The sequence below is a fragment of the Mycteria americana genome, chromosome 9 (assembly GCF_035582795.1).
Source record: "Mycteria americana isolate JAX WOST 10 ecotype Jacksonville Zoo and Gardens chromosome 9, USCA_MyAme_1.0, whole genome shotgun sequence".
In the NCBI taxonomy this organism is placed as follows: domain Eukaryota; kingdom Metazoa; phylum Chordata; class Aves; order Ciconiiformes; family Ciconiidae; genus Mycteria; species Mycteria americana.
Genome location: NC_134373.1, coordinates 15,068,215 through 15,095,805, shown reverse-complemented (window position 1 = coordinate 15,095,805; position 27,591 = coordinate 15,068,215). Strand labels below are relative to the sequence as shown.

At 41.5% G+C, this 27,591-nt stretch overlaps 1 protein-coding gene across 3 annotated transcripts in view; it reads left to right on the top strand.

Moving 5' to 3' along the window:
* Nucleotides 1-27,591, top strand: part of PARD3B (par-3 family cell polarity regulator beta) — a 443,287-nt gene that overhangs the window by 358,402 nt on the left and 57,294 nt on the right. For all 3 annotated transcript variants that reach the window (XR_012777023.1, XM_075511456.1, XM_075511455.1), the window contains one exon: nt 438-734. Coding sequence is in view for 2 of the 3 variants with exons in the window: in XM_075511456.1 (XP_075367571.1) it covers nt 438-734 (297 nt within the window). In the remaining variant the exon portion in view is untranslated. The remainder of the gene's footprint in view (nt 1-437; nt 735-27,591) is intronic.

Here is a 27,591-nt window from a genome sequence, read left to right as displayed (position 1 = left end):
GAATCTAGGCGGGTCAAGTGACCAAGGGGCAGTAACAATTTTACTGGCTAATTTAGATTAAAAGTTTCAGGATTGGGTTAGGTATACGAGCTGCAAAGTGGAGGGTAATTTTAAAAGTGGAGGGTAGAATTAAAACTGTATGCGTTCATGCATACACACACACACATGCACGCTTGTGAAAAGCCACGCTATATTCAGCATTAATTTTTTTCATCAGAATGATGACCAACCTTGGTTACAAACGTGATTGGCAGAGATAAAGAACAAAATTGCTGCATGCACCATTTTGTTTTATCTGGCACCGGTTTCACAGTGTACTGGAAGATCTAAACAGCTGGGTTCGGGGTTGAGGCTCCAGGTTTGTGTGATGCATCAGTGTCTGTGGTTGCTGTTGAAGCAGATCCAACTGTGTATTGTTCTTTCTTTTTCATTGTTAGGATTGGTGCAAAGCATCAGGAGTTACGGCAAAAGCAACTGAGAGGCCTGAGTGATTATTCTACTGGTCCTGGAGGACCTGACATTGATGATGATGAGATGGATCCAAATTATGCCAGAGTAAACCACTTCCGAGAGGCTTATCCAGCAGCAAGCATCTACAGGCCATCATCACCAGCAGTACCAGAAACCTTTGTATATCCATGTGATTCTCCTACAGCACCAATGGAGAGGGAGCACTTGGAAGGACTGTATGCAAAAATAAACAAGCAGCACTACCCACAGACCCCTGGTGACAGGTAGTATTGCCACCTGGCATTACAAACAATGATAGCTTGGTGGGGAGGGAGCCTGGGGCTAGGCAGGGGGGCTGTTCAGATGCCCCAAACCCCTGTATTTACTGACTAGAAAGCCATGGATTTCCTCTTAACCAAAACCATGATTTGCTGCAGCAGTACCCCCAAAGCATCAGAGCAAAGCAGCAGTCAAACAGAAATCATTAAAGAAAAGTCCGTATTTCACAAACAGAATGAGTGAACTGACTCCAGTCCAATTCCTGCACTGCTGAGAGAGTGTTTTTCCCTCTTTCAATCGGGAAAAGTTCTTACCCTGCAGCAAAAATAATCTCTGTTTTCACATCCCTTTCGATCCTGCTGATCATCAAGTGCCTATTAGTAACAGGTTTTGTATGATAGCATGATATATTGCATATGTTTATGGTTTAGTTTTTCCCAGCTGTGTGATATTATGCACTTTCAATTAGGTTGGGGGGAGGACTGGGAATCATGGCATTTTTATGCAGACTGTGAAGTGTGGCTTCACAAGACTGATTGCCTTTCACAGCCTTTCCAATAACCAAGTGGGAAGGAAAGAGCAATTTTTAATCCTTACTGTCAAGCTTCCAGGTTGATAGCATTAAAAAAAGATGGTCAAGTTTTTCCCTGGGTTAAAAAGAAAACAGAAATTCCTTTGAGTTGATGATGTACCCACTGTTACGATGATTTTAAAACTGGTTGCTTCTGGAATTTGGGGCTAAAAGAACGTAAGACTTCATTACTATCATGGCATTAATATATCAATGTTGGGTTTTTCAAACCAGTGTATGAGTGTGTAGGCAAGATATACAAGTCTGTGTGAAAAGAAGAGCTGACAGAGTAAGATATGGGGGACTTGAGGAATTGTTCACGCTTTGAGTTCATATTACAATCTGTAGTGTCTCCCCATAGCCTCAATCTGTGCTAAGTGATACCACACTTGTTAAATTTGGAGAAATATGTGAGCACAGATATAGGAGCATTTTCAGTTTGTGGCATCATAGTACTTCAAAAACGTCTACTGAGTCATTGTTATAAATAGTAATAAAACACTTCTGACATAAATCTAAGTTTGTAGCAGGGAATGGGCCAAGTATCTCTCTCTCTCACCTAAATACAGTATGGTAGAGATCTTTCCAAACATAATGACATTGCTAATTTTTTTCTTCCCTATTATTCACTCTTCCCCTACTGCATAAGGGTGAAGAGGGTGAAATAAGAGGTAGTGATCGCAGCTTTTTCCCATCTAGCGAGTTTTGCTTTACTAGAAAAGTCTTGAGGTGACTGTCACTGAAGTCACATGAACGTTTGTATATAGCAAAGGGATCAGAAACTGAGTTCATACTAACTCAGTAAACCAAGATCTGAGAATTTCCAGGGGGAGGGAGTCTAAATTCAGGTTCATGTGTTTTCCAAACATAAATTTATACAGATGTAACTCAGCTGGAGTAAGACATTGTCATAAAGGTTGCTTCATCATTTCAGTTTTAACAGGACTTTATAGCTTTACATTTTAAAAACGTCATCAGTTTTGAAGTGTAGTCTATACATTGTTTTTCCACGCAGCAAAAAGAAATGCTCAAGTCTTTCCCCCGACCTCTTTTGATTGCTTGTATTGTGGTTGTAACTACACTGAATGAACTCTAGAATTGCTACGTGGACAAGATTGAAGTCCCAACCAGGTTTGGATTCAGTGTTGGAATCCTGGATTTTAGTGTTGATTTAGCTGTACTTGCATGATAGCATGATAACTCACTGAAAAACTAAAACCAAAATATCTAACAGGCAAGGAAAGTTACCTCATATCAGAGCCCGTGATCAGAAGTCACGCTGAGAGGCTGTTCCATCTGTGTTGATTCTGTACTGAAAGACAAACAGTGCACAACAACTTTGCTTTGTTGAATTTCTCAGGCTTGTAGAGGCTGTTTAGCCAGATTAGGAAAAAATAGGAAATGTGGGATTCTTATTAGGCTGCCTTTGTTCTTTTTTAAAATCTTTCTTTCCTTTGTCTCAGAGACAAAAAGGTTGTTGTTATTCGCCAGCAGAAATGTGCCAAACGTGAATAATTTTATGTGAATTTATGCAGTGGGTCGTGAGGTCTCAGCCAGCAGTTGTTGAATATAGTGGCAACTTCAGGCAAGGAAATCGTTCTGTGCTAGAGGGAGAGTATCGAAAGGAGAAAGAGACGTGGAAAGAAAAACCCCTGGATAACACGTTAATTACAAAAACAAATCTGCTTTCAAGGGTCAAGTATGAAAACTACCTTGTCTGCCTCAAAATGATGGGAAAGGGCTAGAATGGATGCTTATTAGCCAAACCAAAGTTATTTTGTGTTTGCAGGGCTGAACATTTATCAACGCATTTGTCATGTAATAGCTCATGCTTTGGTCTTGCTAACGCATGCATGCTCTCTCTCAAAGTTTTGCTATTAATTTTACTTTAGATGGATGGCTTTTTCTCCCACCTCTGACTCTCAACTTGTAATATAGTGTGTGGAGACTTGATCGGTGACTAAAGTAAATGGGTTTTGGGGTAGAAGGGGGATTTGAACACAGAGAGAGTAGATGATTTCATTTTGGTCCGGGAATTCCAGTTATGTGTCAGTTATGATAGAGAATTAAAAGTCATCATTTGAAACAAGAAGTTCATTTTTATTTTATTTTATTTTTTCAGAATAATGTATTAGCATATTTAATGCCTTTTAAAATTTGGAGGCCATTTGTAAAGTAAGAAGCTTAGTGGTCAGATAAGTGCTGTTCACAATTTGCGTACACTTACCTTCCCTTTTCTCATCACCAGAATCCATCGAGTGTTCCTGGTTCACTCTTCTCCGTAGGTTCGCAGTTTAAACTGAGAATCTCCCTCGGTGTGCAGAAAAGCAATAGGCTGCACATGTATGGGGTCTGTTGCTTTAATCATTATGAAGTATGTTTGCTGCCTCCAAGCACTGCTCCTCAGGGCACACACAGGCCTGCTTCACATTGCGGTTTGCATACTAACGTCCCCTTTACCTACACTTGCATCTGGCATCTCAGGGGGTTTTTGCTTTGGGTTTTTTGGGGGTTTGCTTTGTGTCTTATTTGCAACTGTTGTGTAACGTTCTTCTGCACTGCTTCACAATTGTTGATTTTCATTCCGACGATGACTATATTCAGTGAAATAGATGTAATTTTTTGTGTATGTTTTGCTGAAAGCTTTGGGATTCTTAACTGTGAGAGGTGCTATATAAATGTAAATTGTCCTTATTAATGAATATAGAGAAAGCATTAGCATGATCAGTGTATTCTGTGAATGTTAAGTTAAAGCGAGTGAAAAAAAAAATTAGCTGGCAAAATCACACATTTCTTTGTAAATCAAGCATTTTTCTGTTTATTTCTAATTAGCCACAATTTTCTGTAATGCAAATGGCATCCCAAAGGATGGTGCAGCCTGCACACCCACCTTGTGCAGCTGGGGAACTCGCAGGGTCTTTGCCGGAGACGCTGTATGTTTCCCCAGCCTGTGACAGAGGCTGGGTGATCTGTGGCCCATATGTTCCTGAAACAAGTGGTAAGTCACATCTCTCTGAGTTTAGTCATCGAGGCTGTACCATGACAGTGCTAAGTTGCACCATGGCAGAGCCTAGGTGTCAGACCAAAGCCAAAAGAGCATATGCACAACGCTATTATCACTTAAATGTCAGGCACGTCACATGGTGCAACCCTTTCTCATGTTTCGAATAAGCAATTTCCTCTTTTTTCCTCCCTTGAACATGGTGCTGTCAAGTATATCCAAACACCCTGAGTACATCTCCGGAAAGGTTCTAGAGGCTTTGCTCAACTTATTTCCTCAGCCCAGAACTATGAAACATTTAAAGTCTGATGCCAAACTCATTGCCAAGTATAATTCTTCATTTATTTATGTGTCTTATCTTGGGGAATTTCAAAGTGCTGGTCTGACAAAAATGAATACAGTTTTCCTTTGTTTAGCAAGAACAGATTCAGAGCTGTATCTTGTTGCAGATTTTAAAAAATACTAATAAAAAACCCAACACTGTTTTATGACATAGGAGTGGAGTCCAAAGCCCCAGTCTGATCCAGCTTTCCATTTTTGGAGATGCTATGTTGGGTCTCACTGTGCAAGACCTTATACTCTACAATGTTAATTAATTAATTGAAAATGGATCTTCCTTATTTTAGGGTGAAAGTTTCCTTATGGAAACTTGCACTCTTCCACAATGTTCAATCTAGCAGCATACAAAGTTGAAAATGGGGAAATGAAACCCATACCTCTGTGCAACCCTAACTCTGCCCCTCGCATCCCACCCTCAGAGCTGGCCAGAGTCATAAGAGAGAGGGGCAAGACGTTGAGCAGTCTGCCTCTCCCTGGAAAGGATCAAAGGAAAAAAATGCTGTGCATGTCCCGAGAAACAAGATGGCAAATGTAAGCTATGTGTAAGCCTGAGAGGAGAGTGAAAAGGGTCCAGAGTTTTGAAATTTTGCAAAGGGAGCGTTTTTTACTAAAAAGCATTACTAAAATTTAGCCCAAAAGGCTAAATGCTTTCTTTTGGGCAGGTGTAGGTCACTCCCATCCTGCTCAATCTGAGGCCACAGGAATCCAGAGCTGCACAGAAAAGGCTTTGTTCAAAAAGGGCGAGTTAGGGTTGCCCAGGTATGTTACTTAGCCCTATATTTCTAGTCAGCCAGAAACTGAAGTTTTCTTGTTCTCAGTACAAAGTACAGTTGACGTTGCTCACTGTGCATCCATCTACAACACGTTTTATCACTGAATAGCAAAAAAGCAATCCGCTGCTCTAGGAGTGGATGGTCCTTTACTCAGGAATGGTTATCCTTTAAGATGGATAGTGTGGAGGCAAGGTAGAAATTGAATGAGGCTGTGTAATATCTACATACCTTTTGCCACTATATCTTGTGTTACACTGGAAAGAGAATTATGGTCATGCATTGAAATATTTTGATTTACAAAGCATGGCAAGTATGAGCAAGCCATGCGCTCTCTCTTATCACATAGTCTCTTCTGCTTGATGTCTTAAAATCATCCTCGCTGTTTCCCTGTCCTTTACTACCCTATACCTCCTGAGACTGTCCTCTGACTCCTTGACCTCTGGGTTTTATTTTTTCTGAAGCGTACCACAGGGTCTTCTCAACCTTTGGCTGCGATCTGGTCACTGTTCCCCATAATGTTAAAACCAGAAACCTAATGTTTGGCAGCTTACTGTCCTTCCTGGCTGATAGATTTCTGACAACAGTTAAATTCAAACTGGCGTTGGCAAGTACAGCAGAGGTTCAGTGGTTCCTGGGGGCTCTAAGTAGAAGTGTCCTGCTCATGGAAGCAGGGCAGTCCAGAAACCCCTTTAGCCACCAGTTCCACAGGAGTGTAGGTTGTGCCACTGGAGTTACACTTGTACTGTGGCTTTTGCTCCTGATATTATTTGCAGTTTTCTTCCTCAGAAAGGACAAATGGGTACGGCATACTCACTATGCTAACTAGGGAAAATGTTGAGTACCTGGACCTCCTGGGACACGTTTAAATGAGCCTTGGTTTTATTTCCCACCTATATGGGGGAAAAAAAAAGTCTACTGGTAGCATTCAAGAAAAAAATACTTTACAGATAGAGTTCAAAGTGCTATTTCCCAGGAACCCCTCATCGAGATCCTTCCAACTTTGGTACCCTAGCCCTATAGTTCACTTCTCATGGAAACCCCAGGTTTCTTGGAACTCAGGTGAACCTGAGCATTTTAGAGCGTATCTAAACAGAAGGAATTTGTCAAACTTTAACCAGAGCAGAGCTGCTGCTGCCATGTAATGTGTGCATGCTTGTTCGAGGCCATGCATTCTTCAGAAGAAATAAATTCTGTCAGGAATAGTCACAAATCTGCCTGCGTGCATCCTGCCTGCTAGGGTTTGCATTTGGATCACCTCACTTATTGACAGATGTGTAAAATTTTATATACTGCACTCCCACAACTCCCTTGTGACTGTCCTGCTGCAGATGCTGGTAAGCCTGAGTGTTGGCAGCTGCGTTAAGCATTTGTATGCATTCAGGTTTTTTTTTTTTTTTCCCCTCCAGCCCTGTGTTTTCTTATGTGATATATTATTGCATGGAATTATTTTACGTTAATTCTGCCTATTTATTGGTAATGTCCCATTCTTTCAGTCGTTTGGATGCAAATGCAAAAGATATGTCCCTGGAGAAAGAGCAGGTCTGTTACTGGAAGATGAGACCATACCAGAGAATACAGAGTGAAATGCAGATGGTGTTGTCAGCCTCTTAAACGTACAAATAAAGACAAAATGAGATCGTCCATGCAGCTGGAATGAAATCATATGGCCTTGCATGTGTTCCTGCCATAAGTGTATTTCCTAGTGTGAGCAAGAGATGCTAAATTTTGTCTTATGCAGGATCTTGTTTGACCAAAAGCTCATATTTGCTCCTTTAATCAGCAGCAGAATAATGTGTGTATGTATTAACTTGTCTCTGCACAATATTTTTTTTTAACAAAACACCATTTAATTTTAAATGCTAGTATGTGTGTGTGGTTAATTAAGAAGCCAGAATTGAGTATAAGGCTGGTAAGCTCCAAGAAAGAGAGAGGAAGATCATTACACTTCTGCTTATAGATAGCTATTTGTGAACCGGCTGATAATGTGCAAAATTAAGATTTCGTAAGTGGCGTTTTAAATGAATGGTTAATGGCTGAAGATTAATTAAACAGTCAGAGTCGTTCAAAAGAGAAGCTGTTAAAACCTTGTTTATAGGCCAGTCACTTCCATACTTAAAGTGCAAACCCTAATAGCATGTGGTAATTCCATTTAGCAGGCAAGCAATGTGACTAGGGTATTTTCCCTGAACAATGAAATCTACCTTACTGGATACGCGGTATGGATGGATGTAGCATTGTGTACTGTGTTTTCTTCTCCCTAATTAATAGTTGTCTGGTAGCAGTACAGACAGGGAAATGCATTTCCTCTGAGAATTTGGTAATCTTAAATAAAATTACTAAATCTTATTTTAATTAAAGTGTAAGGGACATGGTTAAATCTGATGTGGTTCTATTTTCCCACTACTCTCCAGTGGTCCGTTCTACTTCATACACTTAGGGTTTTCAAAATGCCCAGCTTTTCATTGCTCCAGGTTGTCTTCTGTCAGAATGAGTCTCTTTGGCCTCATCATTAGCCTTGCAGAGTTGCTCTAGCTACCAAAAAAAAAAAAAAAAGGTACATTTTCAGTCAGGTTTATTCTGTACTGCAATTCTGGTTAAATGATGAATGTTAACCTAGTCCCATTTCCCTGATTGAAGAGAAACAACAAGCAGAAGGTCATTATGCTGCTTACAGTTGTGAGGCTTGTCCTTATAGCAAGTCCTTTGCCAACAAACTGTTTGTTTTTCTTTTGTTTTTTCCCTTTCTCTCCACCCAGTTCCCAGTCTTTTTGTTAACTATCTGCTGGTTTTCCCCCAGCTTCCCGACACAGTCATTTTGCCTTACCATCTCCTAGCTTCTGGATATGCAGGTAGTTCTAGAGAAAGGCCTGGTGACTTGGCCTTGTGCAAGCTTTGCTGTGTAGCCCGGTGTAAGATGAATCTACATTGCTGACCTCAGGGATCTTGCACTCTATCCAAAACCATGGCTTTCAAAAATGCCTCTCAAGTTTTTTCCTAGCTGCTACTAGTTAAATGGAAGAAAGGGATTCTTTCTTTCATTGTAGAGATAATCTTGGTTTAGTAAAACCGACCAGTAGATGAGGGTATGGGTTTTTGTTGTGCTAGGCTTTTAAGTCTGTACATACTAAGAATTTGTCTTTTTTGGAGGTGGAAGAGGTTGGACATGAGGAGCACAGACCAGCTTGTGTATGAGCATCTGTATGTTCAGACTCCAGGTGATGCCATGAGCTCACAGCAAGCTCTGTCCTGACTTTTCACTTTGTTGAGATAAATTAGTGGCTTCTGGTCAAACTATTTTTAAAAAATATTCAAAGTTTAGTGGGAGACAAAGAATCCTTTCCCAGAAATCTTAAAAGTAAGGGACAAAGGGTTAAGTTTGGAGGACAGGGGAAAAAAGGGCTGTTGCCAGACTGCTTCAAAATGCTGAGTAGTTCCAGTTGAGACAGCAGTGATAACTGTCCAATGAGGATGGAGAAGTAAGTCTTAGATGTGACAGGGAAAATGGACATAGACTGACTGGAGCCATGAGAAATGTTTTCACAGTGTCTTCACTTCTGTCTGAGGTTATCCAAGGTCAGTGGGACCTGTGCTAACAGGTTCCTCTGAGCTACAGGTAAAGCAATCCGCAGCCCCCCTCCTCATTAAGCAGTGAGGAGCATAACTGAGCCCTGAGAGTTTTCAAGCGACATCCCACAGTTTCTCAAAATAAACAGTCGATTGGTTTTCTCAGTTCACCAGGAAAAACTCTTACACCGACTGAGATGACTTGGTCACCTCAGGCAACCATGGGGCACACCTCAGACCTACCAGCATTGCCAGGTTACTCTGCCACCAGGAACAATGCAGTAGCTCTAGGGTTTTCCAGCATGACTGCTCGTGCCCAGGCAAAGTGCTTAGACCTGTATGGTAGTCATACAGCTTAACTGTGTAGTGGAAACCTTACAGTGGAAACTGTTGTCGTCCCTACGCATCCATAAGATGTAGGGAATTCTTGCCATATTCTAAGAACATTGTTTATACACTGATTTTTCTGCAGTCCCAGTTTACCTGGGGTTTACACTGGCAGATCTTTAAGATTTTTCTGCTCATCTTAATTCTTCTGTTCCATTGAGTGACTTAGCTCTCAACATAGTAAGATATAACAGATCTAACAGGGCCACAGATCTGACCTCAGAATGAGTCGATGGGAACCTTCTCATGGAGGGTTCAAGCATCTAATAGCAGGATAAAACGACTACTCCCAAAAAGAGTCCAGGACCTTGCTCCCTGCTTGTGTCAAGATGCCAGTGGTAAAAGGTTACCCAAGCACTTAGTAAGCAGCATTGCTGACAGCAAGTATAGGCAGAAGCATGAACCAGATCTTTCGGTTAGCAGAAAACTGTAAGAACTGATGTTGTTTGAAAAGCTGAAAATCTCTCTATATTGTGCTAGCAAAAATATTGGGAGGACTGACGAGATGTGATGGAAATGGCTTAATAAGCAACAGGATGCGGAATAAAAAGAGAATAACTGTGATTATTGTCTGACAGCTGTGCAGAGCATACAGTCGATGACAAACTCTAAAACATGCCGTTTTTCAATCCATGATCACAAGTCCACTGGCACAGACAGTAATCCAAGGGGTCATAGTAAGCCAAGAAATAGTTTGTTGTTTCATCAGCTCAAGTCTTCTGATGTAGTTAAGTTGGCATATACTCTGAACCTCTGTGACTGTCCTTACATCCCCGCAAGGAGACCTGGCATCATATGGAGTCCACATGTACTGTGGCTAAGGAGCAGTTTCTCTGGCAGGCCATGCAACAGCAGAGCATTCGTTGACATTGATCAAGGTATCAGTATTGATCTTGGGATGGTCTAAGGGAATTGTGACTATTTTGTGGAGAGTGGTGTTAGGCTGTCATAGAAAATGAAATAAATAACTTGTCTTAAACTACATTGTAGCCTGCATCTGAGAGAAAGTGAGGTCTTTCATTAGGGCAGAGGGACGTGAGAAAATGATGTTGCTTCAGATAACCACACTGGTTATCTTTTTTTATCACTGACTTGTCCTTGATGTCTGGAGGCCATTGTTAGAAAGCAGTGGAGAGTGATTGCATGAAAGATTTTACACTCTTCAGTTGCCTGCAAAGCAGGTAGGTGCCTTCGCTTTTTCACTCCACCAAGCTGAAGTGGAGAAAAACAAAAAACAACTCATGATAAAAATGATGCAAGAGGAGTGAGTGTGAGATAGCCCTAGAAAGTGCTAAAAATGAAATAAGTATAACATACTTGTAGAGCAATAAATGTCCTCTTAATTTATTTTTCCCTTCTTGTTTCTCTCCAGTTTCCTGCTTGTGTACCAGTAGGTCAGTGTGACAGTTTTACAGTGTCACAGTCCTGTGTGGAATCTGCACTCTGGGAGGTTGTTAGCCCCTTCCACTCCAGTGAGGAGAAATGAGAAAGAGCTAACTAATGTTTTAACATTTCAGACAACGTTGTACAGTCTTTGACCCATATTTATGGTTTAATTTCTTCATTCACTTAAAATTTTAATCTTAAATAAAATTTTTCAGCATAATAGTGTCTTAGGGGCATTTCTTCTCAAACCAGTATTAGCTAGAACATGTCCTTCAGCTGTGGAGTTTATCTGTTATAAACACTTTTGCCCTTAGGCTTTGATGCCTACTTAGTCCTGGATATGGTTATTACCTTGCAAATGGGAATCAACCGCAAGTGATCATTATGGTATTTACATAAAATGCATGGAAAACAATTATTTTGAGACTGGCCTGTAAGTTTAAGTGTAGCACGTGTTTCTAATGCGAGTGTTGTACATGGCCTGGCAATTGAAAAGTAAGCAACAACGCACCTTCAGAGGGATGAAAACACGTTCCAAACGTGGTCTGTCTTGCGGTGAGGCGAGGAGAGGGCAACTATTTTCTATGCCTGAGTCACCACGATGCTCAATAATTGTCTGAAAGGACTGCTTTAATTGAGCACTCGTATGCTGTAAGTGTGCTGCTAGCCAGGGGACCTGGAGTGCTTCTGCTCTGGGGTAATGACGGGGGAGGCCGCCTGCGGCTGGAGTCCCTGCTTTACCTATCCGCCCAGGCTTCCATAGCCTGACAAAGGGGTGTGAGGTTGGGGAGCAGCATCAGAGCACTAAACCTGTTCCTAATTGTTATTGATCGTTAGTACGCAAATTACAAGCAGCCAGTCTGCAGTCCTTCGCCTGAATAAGGTGGTGTTTTCTTCCTTTAACATCTTCTGCTGTCCCTGTCCCTGATTTGAAAAAAACCAGGAGGCAATTATTTTGTGCCTCTGTATACAATGGCAATATTTAAGCAGCAGCTGCTTCAGAGAGGGAGAGTAAAGGGGACTGGGGGGAAGGGATTGATCTTTTCCTCTTTTTCTCTGTAAATACCACTGCCTGCATCAGTGGTGATGCTTTGACCTCTTTGCTACAGAGCTTGAAAAGTCTCTTGCACTTAGTGACATGTTCTGGCTCCAAAACTGAATAGGCAGAAGTCTAATTCTCTTTCTTTGAGCGCTGCTACAAATAGATTATCAATGTAAATATGATAAGTGCTCGAGAATTCCTCCCAAAATTTAGACTCATTAGGCTGAGTACTGGTATTTTTGTACATGTCTGTGTGGCTTCTGAAGTGATTAACAGTATTCCTTCATACCTTTTCGCCTTTAATCTGCACTCTGCCCACTATCTCGTTACTATTAGCTATGGCAAATATACCAGATGTCTGAGCAGCTCCATTGTTCTGTTGTTTTTCTTTTCAAGACCCTAGTGCATAGATAGATGTTAATTTCTCTTTTGTGTTAAAACCTGCCTCCGAGGAATAAGATTACCAGTGTTCAGTCTTTGGCCGGTAGAGATACTGAGGTCTCATATCTTCTGAATGCTTTGTCTCAGTTAGTGTTTCTACTAGCTCAGTGCATTTATAGTGGAGGTCGGTTCTTCTGTAATGCCCGTGGAACCTTAAATTGATGTTCCCTGACTTTAGGAAAACAATTTTAACATGTTTTCTAAATGTTTTCTTTATTCCCAGTGTTGAGAAATGATACACAAAGACACCTGCTCTTCCAAGTGGGTGGAAATTGAAAATCGTGCCAAGAAAAATGCTGTTTCTCAGAAAAGATGCAAAATATGCATTGTTTAAAGTGTGGCATAAACAAAATAGATTGTGTAAGGTTCGTGGGCCCTTGTTTGGGATGAGATCGCTCACTCGTGGGTCCATCGGTTCTCTACTAACAATACTTAGTGCTTACATCTAAAAAGCAATGTATGAACTACTGGTTTCCCCATCGATTTTGAAAAAGAGTTAGGAAGCTACAGGCACTGAATCAGCACAGCTCCTTTCAGTTCTACATGAGAGCCACTGTTGTGCTTGAGTAACACAGCGGTGGCTCCAGACCTTTAAGAAAACACGTCTCTTTAAAATGGGTCAGGAAACAACCCATTGATTTACAGGTAACAAATGTAAATGTGTGTTTACTGGGAAGAAAAGTGACAGTTCACATCTGAGTTTAGATAAACACATAAATTTGGTAGTGGATGCTTCATTTCTGTAGACAGAGGTAGTAACGTGGTAGTCACTGTACATGATAAGATCGCAGCAGTTGCCACAATACATAAAAGAATACAAGAACAGATGAAATCATTAATGCTTTCATATTGTATCCTGTCTTCTTTCCAGTAACATAGCATGCTTGGTACATAATGGGGCATATCTTTGAAAGAATCAGCAGGTATGATGTTCTGGAAAACATGAAAATCTGCAACCTTGCATCAGAGGCCAAAGCAATATCTTGGATCTGACATTTTTTTAAAGTACAAATTGTGTCATTGGTACAGTTACAAAAGCTAGAAATTGTAAATTTATGTTGCACAATCTGAAAAGCAAATGATAGCATGTGGATTTGTATCTGCTGCTCAGAAAGAAGACTGATGTGCAAGTCCTGTTTCCATCAAAGTGAGAGGCAAAATTTCTGTTGATTGAGGTGGGAAATCAGAACTGATTCCCCTGCCTGGTTCTCCCTGAAAGAATGATGAAATGATGTTTTCTTTTCTGTTTTATACTTATTAGTTTCACAGTCAGATTACTGTAACTTGAGCTTTTTTGCCATACTTCTGCATGACTGCTTTTGTTAACCACTTTTATTACATTTTGGCCTGTTCTTTGCATCATGCTATTGACAAAAGGAGTTTTACATTTTTTTACCCCAAAGTTTAGAGCATGGAATACGGAAGAAATCCATACAAAAAAAATCTGAAACATTAATTGGACTAGACTACAGCATTTAAAGTAACCTATTCTATCGTCCATTTACCTCCCACATGAAATGAAAACTCTATTTTGATCTGAACTGTCACAGGTAATTTCTGCACATAAAACACATCCAAAGACAGCTTTCAAATGGAGTTGTCGCTTCTTATTTAGCAGGCTGGGGACTCTCTATTGTTGTCAAACCCTCTTTGCAAAAGCATCACTAACACACTGATTTGCACAGTTGTATGTAAGAGGAGGAATGGTTGCACATCCTCCATGAAACAAAAAATTGTATGTAGGTGCTGGAATCCTCTGCAGCTGAACTTACCTACTGCTTAGGAGAAAATTCCTTTTTTTTAATACTATTTTTAAGCAGATTTTCATACCGTCTGCTGGTGTGGGGAGGGGTTGTTTTTAGTGTAACGAGGTTTAGTGTGAATAGTGATGATTAACATTTAAAAGCTAGTAACCAACATTCTGTTATTTTCCCTGACCTCTATGGGACCAGAAGTTTGGCTTTAATCTCTTCACAAATTTCAGGAATTCTTAAACAAGTGCACTGGGAGTATCTCTGAACTGTGAGTACAGAACTGCTGCCTCAGAGTGTATTCCAGCCAAGATGCTGAGGCAAGGCTGTAGGGCACTCGTTTCCAGACTGCGATTCTGGTGGTGGCCAATGTGGCCATCTGGTGAGGCTGGCTGGAAGACCCAGCTATGGCATCGCAGAAGATGACAGCTTAAAAGTTGAGAACTACCATTCTTCAGACTTTATTTTTATAATATTTAATTTGCCCTCGAACATGATGTATTTTCGTAAAATAAATTTGCCTCCTGGCCTCAGTTGTAGTCTCATAAATTTATGCTATTAGAATATGCAGTTAAATAGTCGTAATGTATGATTTTTATTTCGTTTTCCTCTCAAGGTCAGAAAATTGACCAGGATTAGGGGGTGAAGAATTTGGTTAGTGTCATGAGTTGTCCTTATTGCTGTCTCCATGACTACTCTGTGCAGGATTAAACAGCAAAACACAAGCTGGCAGAGTGCTCTTCTGGCCTAATTCTGCACCACAACAGAGACGGCAGACTATCTGCTGATCTATCTGATAAGCATGACTTTGTCAAATCCAGATGTACGTTCAGGAGTGAAAAGAGTGAAACACAGATGAGGCCTGAGAGCCAGGTTCTTGCATTTTCTCCAGCTGCCTGAATCCTTTAGGTATCCTCACTGCTGCAGCTGGGGGTGGGGGGCAGGACTGGAGAGAGGGAAGCCGCCTGTTGCAGTGCGGAATCTACAGAAAAAAACAAAACTAAAAGCTAGAGCCTAAAACATTACTGGTCAAAGCCAATTGCCTATTTTAAGGGCCATATCTTCTGTAATGAAGCAAGAGATACAGACTGGAAATCGCATTCTGATTTCTAAGCTGTATGCCAGAAGATTTGAGGGTTCTTTGTTCAATGTGTCTCAAACTCCCTCCTGGAGAGGGACACGATGGGGAAGGAGTTTCTCTGTTCCCACTTTTGTGTGTATTCATGAACCAATTTTAATGGCTATCCCATGGAGAGCAGTGAAATAGATGGGGGGGAAAAAAAGGGTAATTTTGTGCATTAATGGAGAATATACTTGAATGGAGAAAAATGAGGGAAGGAAAAATCTTATGGTCACTGTACTTAAGTTAGTGACAATGCATATCCATGGGGTTTTAAACCTTGGCCATTGCAGAAAAAAATACAGCAGATGGAAGCAATCTCTCTTCCTCCTCCTCTCAAATCTCGGTGGGCCGGCTTGCTTTCCTCGCTCCAGGTGGGACAAGTGTACAGAGCTGGACTGGATACAGCATATCTGTCTCTATTCTGCTCCAGGAATGGAGGCTGTGATCCACGTTTGTGCTCAGTTGGCAAGCTTATAAAGTTGAGGACTAGAGAAGTGGATGGACGTTTATCCTACACTGGAAATAGTCATTTTGGAGGCTGCATTCTCAAAGGTATTCTGTACACACTTTTTAGAGTTACCTGGCACCAAAGCGGCTTGGTCCTATTTGTCCAGTAGCTCTATCAAGTTGTTAGTTCTTTTAAATCAAAAAAATTGTATACTGTCTGTCTGTAGTGACTTTAAACAGCAGTGAGGCTCATAAACTGTGAAAATGTCTTTGCAGCCTGTATAGGCATGTTATATTTGCCTCCTTCCTAAAACACCAAATATCACTGTCAGGCATCCTGCGTACCAGCATTGTTTCCGTATTATCTTGCGCTTCCCCACCTGCTTTTCCTGGTTCCATCATTCTGCTGTGTGTGGGAACAGGACTGTCTTTTTATTACGCCTCTGTGCAGAGCCTATTGCAAGGAGAGTTGTATCTCTGATGGGAATGTTGCAGTGGTGTTTTGTCTGCAGGTATTCCTGAGGTGGTCTTGAAAGATTTGAAGGCCATCTCAAACCTATGTGGAGGTAAGGAAGATACCTGTCAGAAGCTGGAGTGAGGCCACTCTAGCCTACATTGTTTAGCCTGGCCCTCACTACAGAGTTTGCAAAGGTCTGTACCCTCGTGTGTTTGCCTGCCCTTTCAGAGGCAGTGTGTGCCTGTTCCTCCCCTGCGCTCCAAACCAGCTAGCAAATGGCCTGCTCCAACCCAAAGGTGATGTGCTTAGGTTAATATTGGTGTGTCCTTCTGAGAGCACAGTACCATCCAAAAAAAAAACTTCAAAGCTTGCTTTTCTGCAGGTCTGCCTTCAAAACACGAAGCAAACATGTCCCGCAGCAATGCCGATAACTGGCTCTTGAGAATATCCCTAAGTAATGGTCACACCCTCATTTCAAAGGCAATATATGGGGCCATTATCTGAGCAAATACAGTGCATGTCACTGAAAATCCATTGATGATGATGAATTCTGGTTACTGTTGACTGCAGCCAGATATGGGATGGTGAGTAAGGGGTAAAACATTAGCCCTTGAGCTCTGTGGGTTTTTCTCTGTAAACAGGTCAGGCTTTCATAAGAGCTCAAGCAAAATACAAAAAAAAAGAAAAGCTGGAGATGAGTCTCAGGAAAGATGTGGGGAAATAAGAAGGCAAGGAAAGAAGAAGGAATAACAAAACAAAATAAAAAGCATCCTTTTGTGGGGAGCGGGACATCAGATGAAAATATTTTTAGAAGGGAAAAAATTAAGGATTTGAACAGTGTTAGGAGCTTCTCTTTGCAGACTGGCCAAAAGATGTTTGTGTATAGAAGAGTTAATTCAGGTTTGAAAAAGTCCAAGAGTTACAGGGAAAGCTGAATTGCTTGATTATATTCAAACCTTCAAGGAGAAATGTATAGGAAAACTGGGGAAGAAAGTATACTGCTGGAAATATTCTTGATCTGCTGTGGGATGAGTGTTTGTGTTTGAAAACACTATCATGTCAATACTGTTTTAGTGTCCTGAATTTCATTGTTCAATGGGGTTAACTTGTATGAATCTGAAACATTTCGAGAATTTCTTTTTTTAAGTAACTTCTGCTCATGATGTGATGCTGCTATATGCCTCCTTCCAGTAAAAAACGTAGAGTTCCAGAGATGTGCTGCCTGTAGATCAAGGTTTGATAAAGTTACCTTTCATTAATACAAATACCCTTTTGTGGAAATACAGGCAGTTTCAGCTCCTCTCATTTCCATAAATTGGTGTAAGCACGATGTATTTTGTATACTTACAGTGGTAACTTAGTGCTAGAAGCAGAACACATTTTGATTTGCAGAATGTGGATGGGTGGTATTTCCCCTATCTGTTCCCCTGCTTGATAATACCAAATGAGTGGTTATCCCTTGCTAGCGTGTGCCATCGCTGACCACGGTGAGCAGAGCCAGCTCCCTTCAACAGTCGGAGGAGGCCCCTGCAGCAGGTGTGTTCGAGGAGCTGGGGTCCTGCCCTGCGCTGCCCGCTGGTGCAGTGCCTTCCTCCAGTGTCCCCAGCGGGGCTGGCGACAGGAACCTTGGCGAATATCCTCCCAACAGGGTATTTCAGGAGTGATCTGAGGCCACGGTATGTACACATCCTCAGCATTGATGACGGGTTCTTTTATTTATTCATCTTGTTCATGTTACAAAATAGAGGCAATGGAAGAGATTTGTTTTCTTGGTCTTGACTCAGAGTACATTTACTATCAACCACTCTCCCCAACCTTTTCTGTAGTATTCACTTGTCAGCTTTGACCATGTTCCCCAGGGTGAGATTTCTCCTCATTTTGTAATGAGGAACAGGACTTTCAGGTTTTTCTATGTGTTGCCACCAAAACCGATGTTACAGCCGGACTCAGCAGCAACGATGGCAACACACAATAATAACCACCCCACATGAGATTTAGATTAACTGCTCTTCTGTTTAGTTCATATAGTGCCTCAACAGCATGATCTGATTTGCTGTTTTCACATAATCCATCGTTAATTGTCTGAGTTAGGAAACTACGTTCTTCTGTAGCGGATGGAAAGAGATGGGCTCCCCTACATTCAGAGTGGAGCTTCACTTTCTCCAGCTGCAGCTATGTCACTTTATTTATCTGGGGTTTATTTCAAACATGGTTTGCTTTTTCAAGCATGAGGATTTGGGGGAGCAGTAATGCTGCTATTAGAAGTGTTACCTTTGAGGCTGCTTTTAAGCACAGGGGGAACTAAGTAGTAGTCGCTGGCTGCAGACCTCCAGCTCTGGTGGGGAGGGAGGAGAGGAAGAGTGGGTGTTCGGCAGCATGCACAGACTGTCTCCTCCTCCATCTGAGGAAGCTGCTGCTGTGGCTGCCAGAGAAAGCTTTTGGGCTTGTAGGGGCCAGCTGTGGCACCCACATGGCTCGCATCAGTGGTGGCAGCCGCAGGAATAGGAGCCATATCCATGGTGCTCTCCTTCCCCAGGGAGTGCAAGAGAGCAAGTAGGAGTGGCTCTGGGGAGGCAGAATTGTTTCCAGGGCTTGTGGAAGGGAGTAGAGGCAGGGGAGGCTGTCTGTCTGTCTGTCTGTCTCCCTCCCTCCCCATGCATGAGAGGTGCAGAAGCTCTGCACCCCTCTTCCCCGGTCTGTCAGTCCTTTGCTAATTGTCTTCCCCCACCTAAAACTTTTTGGTCCTTTCCTGCCCTCCTCCTCTTTTTATCCCCGCAGCCTATTGAAATCTTCCCTGCCTCCCCCTGAAATTTGCTCTGCCATTGCTGAATTGCATTTTACTACCCCATGAATAAGAACAAAATAAACTACTTTATCTCGATCATTTGAGCAGCAAAATGCAATTTGCTTGTGTTGCTGCAGATCCTGGAGCCAACTCTGGTCTGGACACTTTTATCACTTTGCAATTGAATCTGCTGAGTATCTCAGATCCTCTTGCATTGGAAGAAAATGGTTTTTTAAGACAAAAAAAAAAAGCCAGCTGTGTACTTATGCATGCACAAACCCACAGTGATATACATGTCCTCATATATCTATGTATGTATGTACATGTATAATAAATAAAAAATACATATAACACTTTGAAAGTCCACACCTAACTTGCTAATGTCAGCTACAGTTGATAGACAGCTAAGTCAGACTCTTTTTATAGTCCATTTCTAAAATGAAACCATAAATTTTAAAGCCAGGCTTCATCATTGCAGAGAAAAAAGCTTTTCCAGCCTATTGATGAAATATAACATTTGATAGGATTTATGAGGCCCAGATTCAGGAGGATCATTTGCAGAGCACTTAAAGCTGCTTTTTCCTGCCCTTTGCCTTCCCTCCTCCCAAATACACATACCAAAAAAAGCCATTGGTAATGAAAAATTATTAAGGAAGATTTTTCTTGATTCCATACAAATGTCAATTTGAGAGAGAGAAAGAGGAAGAAAACAGTTGCAGGAGTTCTTACAGTAAAGGGGTCTATGTAGAGCCAGGCTGGTTATATGGGAGGAATACTGACTTTTACTAATAAATACACAGTGTGATTATTGCTGTAATACACTCATTTGTTGTGTGTGTGTGTGTGTGTGTGTATGTATTTTTAATAGTACCGGATGGAATTTATTTTTTTATCACATTGAGATATTCAGAAACCAGCCGCATAAAGTTAAAAATAAAAACGATACCCAGCTTCTCGGTATCTTGATAAAGTTTCCTTCTGGCTTGTATTACCAGAGTGATAATTTCAGAGGAAAAACATCATCTGTAACTTGTGATCACAGTATCTGTCAAATGGTAGGAAATGAAGAAAACTGCCAGACAGTGTCAGATTTATTAACAGCTCTAAGAAAACCAAAATTAATGCATTTTCTCATCTTTGATGGGTTGAAATGTCCATGTGCTGTACTTATCTTAATGGACAAGTGAAGGAAGTAGCACTCATCAATTAAGTCTCTCATTAAGCTGACTACAGCTTAATCTGGAGCACATGCAGGAGTACTATGTGCTTACCAGGCTGTACCTCAAAGGTGTTGCAGTTGTTGTGAAGGAGTGCTCATCCCGCAGATGCCAGGAGCAAACCAGCTTTATGCTGCCTTCGGGAACGCGCAGCCAGCCGCTGGACCAGGGGCCATGCGGACCTATAGGGCAGGGAGGGGGACAGCCATACAAACCCGGACTGCGCCCGTTATGTGAGGGGAGTTGCTGGCCTGACTTCCATTGGAAAACTCTGTTTCCACCTGTTAATAACCAGCCTTCAACCATTTGGGTTGAAAATGCCTATGTAGGAGGTGTGCTGAAGCTGAATTTTTATGGAACATGATGACAGCTGTTTTGGGGGGGCCTGGAGGGAGAAGACAAGGGCTTGTTTTGTCTGTGTAAAAAAGTAAAAATAAGAAGCATATGATTCTTTCAATAAGACGCTGTAGTCTTTCCATACGCTGGAACAGGGGCTTTATATTTAGGAAGGGAACGCAGCCTAGTCTTATACCAGACTGTGCCTTTTGCCACCCCTTGAACATTGACAATTTGACTAAGTTATAAGATTTAGAGTACTTCCCACACACATGATAGAAACTTGGCTGCTGACTTCACCAAAAGTGCTCGTCCTGAGCTGCCAGAGCCTAGACATGCTTTCCCAGTAGCAGGTTCTCCTGGTTGCAGGGACCAGAGAGGTTCCTGGTGCAGGAATGAAGCATGAGGTGAATGGGGCATGAGCAGTGTCCCATTGCCCTTACGCCCCACCTTCCAGGGTGGGAAAGGGTGAGCTGATTTGAATGCAAAAGCCTAAGAAATGCCATGGACAGGCAGGACAAGAATAGGAACGGAGAAGAGGCAGCATTGCTGGAGCAGCCAGAGGATGGGGAGAATAAAGGAGGGGTTCTGGGTCAGGCAGAGTTGTGGGCAATAAGTGGGTGCTTCTGAGTAGAGGGGAGTTTACCGGCACTGCAAGTTCAATGGTCTGTTAGTGTGTTAGACGTGAGCGCGCTCATTTGAACCAGTGCAGAAAGGAAGAAGTGCTGTTGGGTGTCCCAAGCCACCTATGGCCTCATCGTTACTGGCAGGCTGCTTTGTGAAATGCTTCTGGGAGATGGGTTTCAAGGAGTGCTGGAAGGAGAAATGCTGGCCTAGGCGCGTCAGGGGAGGTGTTTCTGTACTCCAGCAGCCTGTGGGACAGGAATGTGCTTGTATGGGAAGCCAATAAATGGGTGGAGGAAATTGGCATCCTTGGCTGAAAGGCATAAAGGGAAAGACTTCCAAACATCAGGATGAGAACAGGGAATGAAGGGAGCAAGACAAAAACAGATGTGGAAGGATTTGTAAGGTGTGTCTCTAAACATGGCAGTTGAAACCATATGAGAGTCATTCTGTAGAAATAGAGATGGGCCTGAACCAGAACACTTGCTTTAGCATTTCTGGGACTTCCCACCCAAATGCAGAGAGTTAGGCTTGCTCTTCCTCTTCCAGCTTAGATACACCAGGAAATGATTGTGTGTAGTTTGAAGATTCCATTACTTCTTTTTTTCCATTTTAGTTTAACATTTTTCAAAACAGTTACTGAAAAGGACCAGTGCTCCCCTTCAATCTTAAACACCTGAAAATGAGCCCTGACTTCTCCAAGTGGAAAAGTGGGAGTAATTTCAAAGGCACGGTGGAGCTGCAGCCATAAGAAGAAGGAGCTAGAAAGGCTGTGCGTGTCTGGAAGTCCAGGAGCTTCTATTGCCTGCATGATAAAAAGTAATAAAGTTACACTGCTGACTTTAGGCCTCTCAGTTCACAAATATTTCTCCGAAATGCAGTTCGGCTTATAAAGTGTTTAATTCTGTTGATGTGGAGCTTGCGATGAAAGCTAGTTGAAGGAATGTGCACTCCCCAGTCCTTGCGAATGCGAACAAAACAACTGTGCTATGAGGAGCCCAGCTGCGCGGGGAGAGGTGCCCAAGGAGGGAGGCTGCTGCAAGGGTAGGCAGGGTGGCCTTGAAGGCGGCAGAACTTTGCAAAATCCATCAACCGCTTCAGCGTCTGGCAGGGTTTCTGTTGAGCAATAACCACAAGCTAAATTTGCCATATATAATTCCTGAGAGAAACTAGTGGTAACTGATGTTTTGACTTTTGAGCATGTTCCTGTGAAACTGCTCAGATCTCAGTTGTAGTTTGGAAATACTGCCCTGTCAGAGAACTAAAATGAATTTACCTTCAGGGTTGTCCCCATGGTAAGATTGTCATAAAATTTTTAGCCCCTTGCACTACTACAATGTAGAAAATATAATTAAGCCTGTTTCTCTTGCACATCTGCTAAATGCTTCATGTGTCATTTTAGTATATATTCAGAAGTGAACTTTGGATCATTATATTGGAGTGTAGGATGTTCCAAAGAGTGCGTATGGATTATACTCCCCTCTGTGCGAAGCCCTATGTATTGTAAGAGTCATTCAAGCATGCTCAACAGTGCTTTCATTTTGCTGTGCATTGCACTCGCAGCTAGTAGAATACATTAGAAATAATTTCATTTGTTGTCTTTGCTTTTCTTTAGCTTGTAGTTGGAACGTTAAATGCTTTCCTTATAAGGCTTACATGCTTCACCTTGCATGTGCCAGTGGCTTAATAAGAACATCTGCTGTCTTTCTGTAGCAAATCTGATGGGTTTTCTGTGCACGTATATTTAGTTGTACATATAAATAGAATCCAGGCACTGTTAGATGCGTATGAAAGTGTACGTCAGATTGAAATGGTAACATATGAGGTTTTCTGCAGTTCCATTTATGAAGTATCAAGTTAAAAACGAAGCTGTGAAGTAGCCAGAAAACTTTTTATTTCTGCAGCCAAAGGCATATGCTTGTACAGCCTAACTTAATTAGGTCTCTGATATATTCTTAGAATGGTCAGTATTTCATGTGTTGTATCATTGTCTGCAAGTTGCTTTTTCATTATAGTTGGGCTTCTACGCAGCAGAATGCAGGAGAGCATTGCTCCAGATGTCTGGCTCCTTTCAATGATTTTGTTGCTGTCTACAGCAAAATTTGAGTTTTAGCTCTACAGTGCAAATTCCCTTTGAATCTTTGGATGCCCTTAAACAGTGTAGTCCTGGAATATGTGTAAATGTCTACAAAGTACGGTGATTGGAGTGGCTGGTTTAAGAGGAGCTATAAAATGGTTCCAGCTGGAGTGCATTCTTGAGGTAAGCTCAAAATACACTCCAAATTGTCAGCACGCTACTCAGGAAAAACACAAGAAACAAATCATCTTTAGTGTGCTTTGCTTCCTTTAAGGCACATAAGGATGGTGTAAATGGAAGCCGGTCAATTTTCAACAGTTTGTGTAAAATTGTCCCTAGGTTTTGCTTCCGTATTTCAGCCTTTGTGAATAAATGCATCACACTGGGTTGTTAAGTATACCTGTGTGTATTTCTGTGGACATAACACCGTCTATATTTCAATAAGTATTATGTATCTGTCCATTAATATTTATATGGAACTGAGAGCTTTGGTTCTTGCAATTTTTAATAAACATTGATGGTGTTACTAGTTTATACAGAGCATTCAATATGCTCCATCAAAATGGCAGCTCTAATTAGGTTCCTTGAATTAGCTAATGGATTTTGAGAAAGATAGCTTACAAAGCTCTTACAGCTGTCCAAGATACTCCTGCCATGGCAGAAAGACAAAAGGCCGCTGGAAGCTACAGACTTTAAAGCTTTAGAAATGCAGCTGACAGTTAAAAAAGATAAATTACATTTGTATTTTTTTTCCCGTAAAAGTCCTAATGCTGGATTAATGTTATCCTCATAGTGACCATTCATTAAAAAGACCCAAAAAAGCCAACTTTGTCGTAAGGATACATTTTGGCTATGAGATCTATGCTTTTCCCTGATGCTTTGCACATGGTATAAATTAATTCTTTTTTTTTTTTTTTAATGTAAACTATATCTGTAACAGGATTACAGACACAGAGACTTTTTTTTTTTTTTTTTGAGTTGAGGTTGAGATTTCTATCTCATTTCTACCTAGGCCAGGTATTATAAAAACAAACCACATAGAGGATTAGTTGCTGCCACTCTACCGGTGGCATAGATTTGCACGTGTGTAACGAAGAGCAGCGTATAGTCTTTAGTGTGAAATTTGGGAGAGGTAGTTTCTGGGAGAAAACGGATAGTTACTCCGGGCTTTGTAGTTTTCAACAAAATAGTTTTAGAACATGGGCAGCAGCATCTACTGTGAGCAAATTCTTAGATCCTCGACTCTTCCCTCAGAAGGGAGTGCAGAAATTAAGACTGCACTGAATTGTCACCTTCTCTCCCTCCTGCCTTTGCGTTGTGTGTGCTAAAGGGAATTCCTGAGGGACTCTTGAATGGCTAATTCACTGGAAGTCTGTAAAGTACTTATTATCTCAGCTTTAGCGATAAGTTTAATAAACTGTAGTGGAAAAAGCAATAGTCTGCAAGTGAAAAAAAACTAGCTGCCAGTTGCAGGCAGGTGTGATAGCCATTAAGAAATAGAGCTACGTTTCTGCACAAGAGTTTAGCATTCAGCATTTGCTTTGTTGAATTGTTAAAGCTGCTGTAAATGGAGTTTGGAGGGCTGAAAATCTGCTCTGTGTTGATGTGACCTATCTATTGTAAATATGCCAGCTGCTTTACATCAGTAAAGTAAAATACCCCCTCCCAAGCCGTGTTGTAATACAAAGTGCCAAAAAAGGCAATTTAAGTACTTTGCTGTGTAAATCCAGAAGAAATTACCTTGGAGAGAAGGCCCTCAATTATGCCTCACACGTGACTTCTGCATGATGGATAAAAGGCATAATTGATATCATCTTTAGTGAAGGAACCAGAAACTGTTGCATTGTCTAGAGGCTACTGAAAATACCAGGAAAATCTGTTTTTCATTATTTTCATTGTGTATTGTTTATAGAGAGTTTGGTTGTTGTCAGCAGCCGAGTCCCTAATCTCCCTGCTTTCCTAGCCCTTCAGAGACACGTGCACATCTCGGATCAACAAGACAGCAGTAAACTGGTCACATGCCAGAAACAGACATTGCCATTAACCAGCCTGAACTGTAAGGCATCTTTTTTTTATTATTAGTTAAAATCTGGTGATTGCCTGCCTTGATGAGGCACAATACATTGAGCAGAGAAAAGGAAAAAAATGTCTTTTCTTTGAAGTAAAGATGACAAGTTGGCTGCAAACAAGAAAATGCCCCCTTTTTTTCTTTCCTTCCTACTTGATTGCAAATAACCTGTTTCTGTTAGAATAGCACATACCAAATCTGCTGTTACGGTGAAGTTAAACCTCAGTGTGCCAATTTTGTTTCCATAAAGCAACAAAGTAGGCTATACCTCCCATTATTTCTGGCCACCTGTAGTCAACTGTAAGTTATAAAGAAGAGTAATGGAGTTGAGAAGTGGCCTGCACTGAAAAGATGGTGCTCATCTGAATGGGCATCTGCCATCAGGCCATCTGCCATGACAAGCAGGAAAAGGTGTTGTAAGTCATGTGAAAGGAGGGAAACAAAATGATGCTTTATGTCAAGCCACTGAGAGATATTTTATAAACAGTTTGAAAAAAATGAAAGTGATACAAATCTGTTGGTCTCAATCTTCAAATCATTCTTTTGGGGCTTCTGTAAACATATTATGAGCTATTTGGGGAAGGAAAAGGTTAATGACGCTGCTAATTCATATCATGCAAGGTTCTCTTCTTTCTTCCTAATGAGTCTGTAGGAACCTAAGAATATCATCTTCTTTCTTTCCACTAAGCTCCTAATGTCAAGAGGTCAGTAGTGATGTTACAAGGTCAATAGGACTCAATTTACATCCAGACAAATGGTAGTCATGGGCTGCCCTAGGAGTCTTTGACCTTTTGGACAGAAGTGGTTGTACTGCTTTTATGTTAGCCTAAAGAATTGAAAGGTGACAGCGATGTTCCACTGAAGCAGTTACGACTTTTTAAAATATTGTAAAGCAGATTAAGACTCGGGGACTTCAGTATACAAGTTCAAATAAATTCAAACAAGCATAAATAGCTTCTTCATTGTAGTTTGTTTTCCTGCAGTTTATTTATGGTTCTTGACTTTATATGTATTTATGTGCATACGGCTAGAGAGAAACATATCCATCTAATGCTTCTCATGTCAGCCCATCTATACAGACCCTCTCAAGATAGTCCTGTCTAAATGGAACTGGGCTCAAAGTCTTCCTCCTGGTCACTTTGCACAGGTTTCCAAAACAAGTGTCCTACTGGGGCCCCTCTCTATTTATAAAGACGGTAATTGTGTATACATAGGGTATATTCCTGCCCAGAGCAAAAAAGCAAGTGTTATGGAGACCAATAAAACCATTTGCATGGTTCCACTAGCTAGGAAGACATCATTCTTAAGTCGGGTCTTCAGCCTGGGGTGCGTACAGCCAAAACACAGGCTGACTCTGGCTGAACATCAAAGATTATTCCTGAGCCTGCACGGCAATATCAGTGGTGTCAACAAGGTATTTCTGACAGGTCTTTCATTGCAGTATCATTCATTTACTCAAGTGCATACAAAACCAAAAAATGTTCATTTCTTCCTAAACTCTCTTTCTCTTGGTGGTTGACAAAGATGAAAGCTGAAATATTCTAGAATTATGTCCTTATCATTGATTTTCTTTTTATCGCTTCCCACCATGCTTTTTATTCCCTCTTACTATTGAGGTTGAAGAAATACTTTCATAAGCAATTGTCCTGGTTTCAGCTGAGATGGAGTTGGTTTTCTTTATAGTGGCTGGTATGGGGCTATGTTTTGGATTTGTGCTGAAGACAGTGTTGATAATACAGAGATGTTTTAGTTGTTGCTGCACTAGTCAAGGACTTTTCAGCTTCCCATGCTCTGCCAGGTGCACAAGAAGCTGGGAGGGGGCACAGCCAGGATAGTTGATCCAAACTGACCAAAGGGCTATTCCATACCATATGGCCTCATGCTCAGTATATAAAGCTGGGGAAGAGGAAGGAAGGGGGGACGTTCGGAGTGATGGCGTTTGTCTTCCCAAGTCACCATTACACGTGATGGAGCCCTGCTTTCCTGGGGATGGCTGAACACCTGCCTGCCCATAGGAAGGAGTGAATGAATTCCTTGCTTTGCTTTGCTTGCGTGCGTGGCTTTTGCTTTCCCTATTAAACTGTCTTTATCTCAACCCACGAGTTTTCTCACTTTTACTCTTCTGATTCTCTCCCCCATCCCACCAGGGGGGAGTGAGCGAGCGGCTGCGTGGTGCTTAGTTGCTGGCTGGGGCTAAACCACGACAGCAATGTAATACTTCACGGTAGAAGGGCAAGGGCTGGAACTGAAAGAGTAACGTACTCAAATATTTATTTGTTATAACTTCAAAATGAAAGTTTTATCCCAAGTGAAAGATACTCTTAGATGCATTCTCATTGAGATAAAGACAGTTTAATAGGGAAAGCAAAAGCCGTGCACGCAAGCAAAGCAAAAGAAGGAATTCATTCACTCCTTCCCATGGGCAGGCAGGTGTTCAGCCATCTCCAGGAAAGCAGGGCTCCATCATGCGTAG